General features: G+C 60.8%; 1 protein-coding gene across 1 annotated transcript in view; it reads right to left on the minus strand.

Moving 5' to 3' along the window:
• The window catches only part of BOD1 (biorientation of chromosomes in cell division 1), a 5,612-nt gene that overhangs the window by 3,206 nt on the left and 490 nt on the right, over positions 1–1,916 (minus strand). The window contains 2 exon segments of the mRNA XM_015565141.1: positions 2–66; positions 1,770–1,912. Of these exon segments, the coding sequence (XP_015420627.1) occupies positions 2–66; positions 1,770–1,912 (208 nt within the window).

The raw sequence follows: 1,916 nt of genomic DNA on the forward strand, positions 1-1,916 counted from the left end.
TTCCTGCTTGTCCAGATGTGTTGACACAAAATTATCCACCTTCTGCCTCAGGTTCTGGTACGCCGGCTAAACGTCAGACAGGGGCGAGGTCAGAAGTGACACGCACGGGCGCTGTGGCCACGTCGCTGAGAACACGGCTTGTCACAGACGCGGCCTTTCAGGCTCTGCACTACACTTCCACGGTCACGCAGCAGGCAGAGGCGCGTTAATGCTAGCGAGCGCCCCCTTCCTCACGGCGGCCCCTGCTTTGTCATCTCACTCACGTTTCAGTAACTCTCAGGGGGGCCTGGGAGCCCGCTCCTGCCTTCAGGGTGGGAATTTAGGCTCAGACCAAGCGAACAGCTCGCCCACAGGCCAGGCCCAGGCTCTTTCCGACCAAAGGGCCGGGTTCTCGCCGGCTCCATCGCTTACCAGCTCTGTGACTTCAACAGGCCCCACAACCTGAGCTGCAGGCATCGCCAATTGGAACACAGCCGTTCCCACCCACCTCGCTCTTGGGGTGTTCTCAGCAACAAGGCTCAGGAAAGCCTGTGCTCCCAGCGAAGGGTCCCCCGAGCCCCCCACCCTCAGCCGGACACAGGAACGTGACTGAAGCCAAAGCCCACGGAACGCTGGGGGAGGCACGGAATATCCAAAAAGGGGCGGAACGGCCCTTACTGATTCTAGACCAGCTGCGTCAGAACAAAAGGAGAGGGACTTGGTGAGCACAAGGAATGCAAGCTCCGAGCCTCCAGAAACGGCTGGCACCGCCAGCTGCTCTTCTCCAGACCAGGTGTAATCCCGCACTGCTCGCCCCTCCCCGTGGTGCCGAGCTTAGTGCCTGATTTGCTCTGGCCAATGGAATGTTACTGGCTCTGGTGCCCCGAGGACCCTCCAGGTCACCCATGTCCTGGGCAGCCCCTGCCCCTTCAGTCTGGGACTTAGAATGAGTATACGTGCAGCAGACCTACCCCCAACCCATAGCGGGATCCCAGCCTTGGCAACCTGCAACCTAGAGCTGGGCCACCAGCTAACGCCTCCCAAGACCAGCTGAGCTCTGGGTCACACAGCCCTATAGCAGAGCAAATGCTTGTGACAAGCCACACAGATGTGGTTTAACACGCAGTGTCACTGTGGCCAAAGTCTGCTCACAGCCAGGTAAATGAAATCGCCAAAAGCATCACACGCCTCCACTCCACGAGTGGACTCTTCCAACAGGCCCAGAACACTGACTCGCAGCACGAAGACTGCCCACGAACCCTGGAAGGAGGAAGGCAGGGAGACGATGGAGTTAAAATTCTCACGTGCGATCTGCCTAGCAGCTCCTTTTCCTGGCGCCCACCTTCCCGTCTAGACCAGGGTAGGGCAGTGGGCGCCGCGTTCGGGCCACAGCAGCGGGCGGCTGACCCACGCTCAGGCAGGCAATGCAGACATTCCCTGGGATTTATATTTTAAAAACTGGAGCCGAGAGTCCCTTCCTGGCGGAGGAAGATAAAAGGGAGGGAGGAGGCTGGAGTAAGACAGACTCAGGAGCTGCTAGTAACCAGAGGGCGGACCTCGGCAGCCAGGTCAAGTGAAGGAGCATCTTACTGGGGGCTGACCTATGGCACGAGGACGGGAAACAGGCACCAGACGCCCTTTGGCCAGCGAGGGAGCGCAGAGCAGGGTGCCGGCTCCCCATCAGGTGCCTTCACGCAGCCGCGCGCGAGTCTGCCTCGCGGGACTGGAGAAAAGGAGCGGGCAGCTCCGGTACGGATGGCGGCGAGCCCACGCCTTCCTCGCCTGCTGACCTGGCTTTCCCCGCTACGAACCCGGCGAGGTTTGTTAGAGAGCCTCACCGACCCCCATTCTCGGCAAAGCGAGGGTGCCGGCTCTCGCACCAGCACCGAAACCCCAAGTTCGGAGAAGCCCCGGACCGGGCCCCACCGGACAGCTCA

The sequence above is a fragment of the Myotis davidii genome, unplaced genomic scaffold (genome assembly GCF_000327345.1).
Source record: "Myotis davidii unplaced genomic scaffold, ASM32734v1 scaffold399, whole genome shotgun sequence".
NCBI classification, from domain to species: Eukaryota; Metazoa; Chordata; class Mammalia; order Chiroptera; family Vespertilionidae; genus Myotis; species Myotis davidii.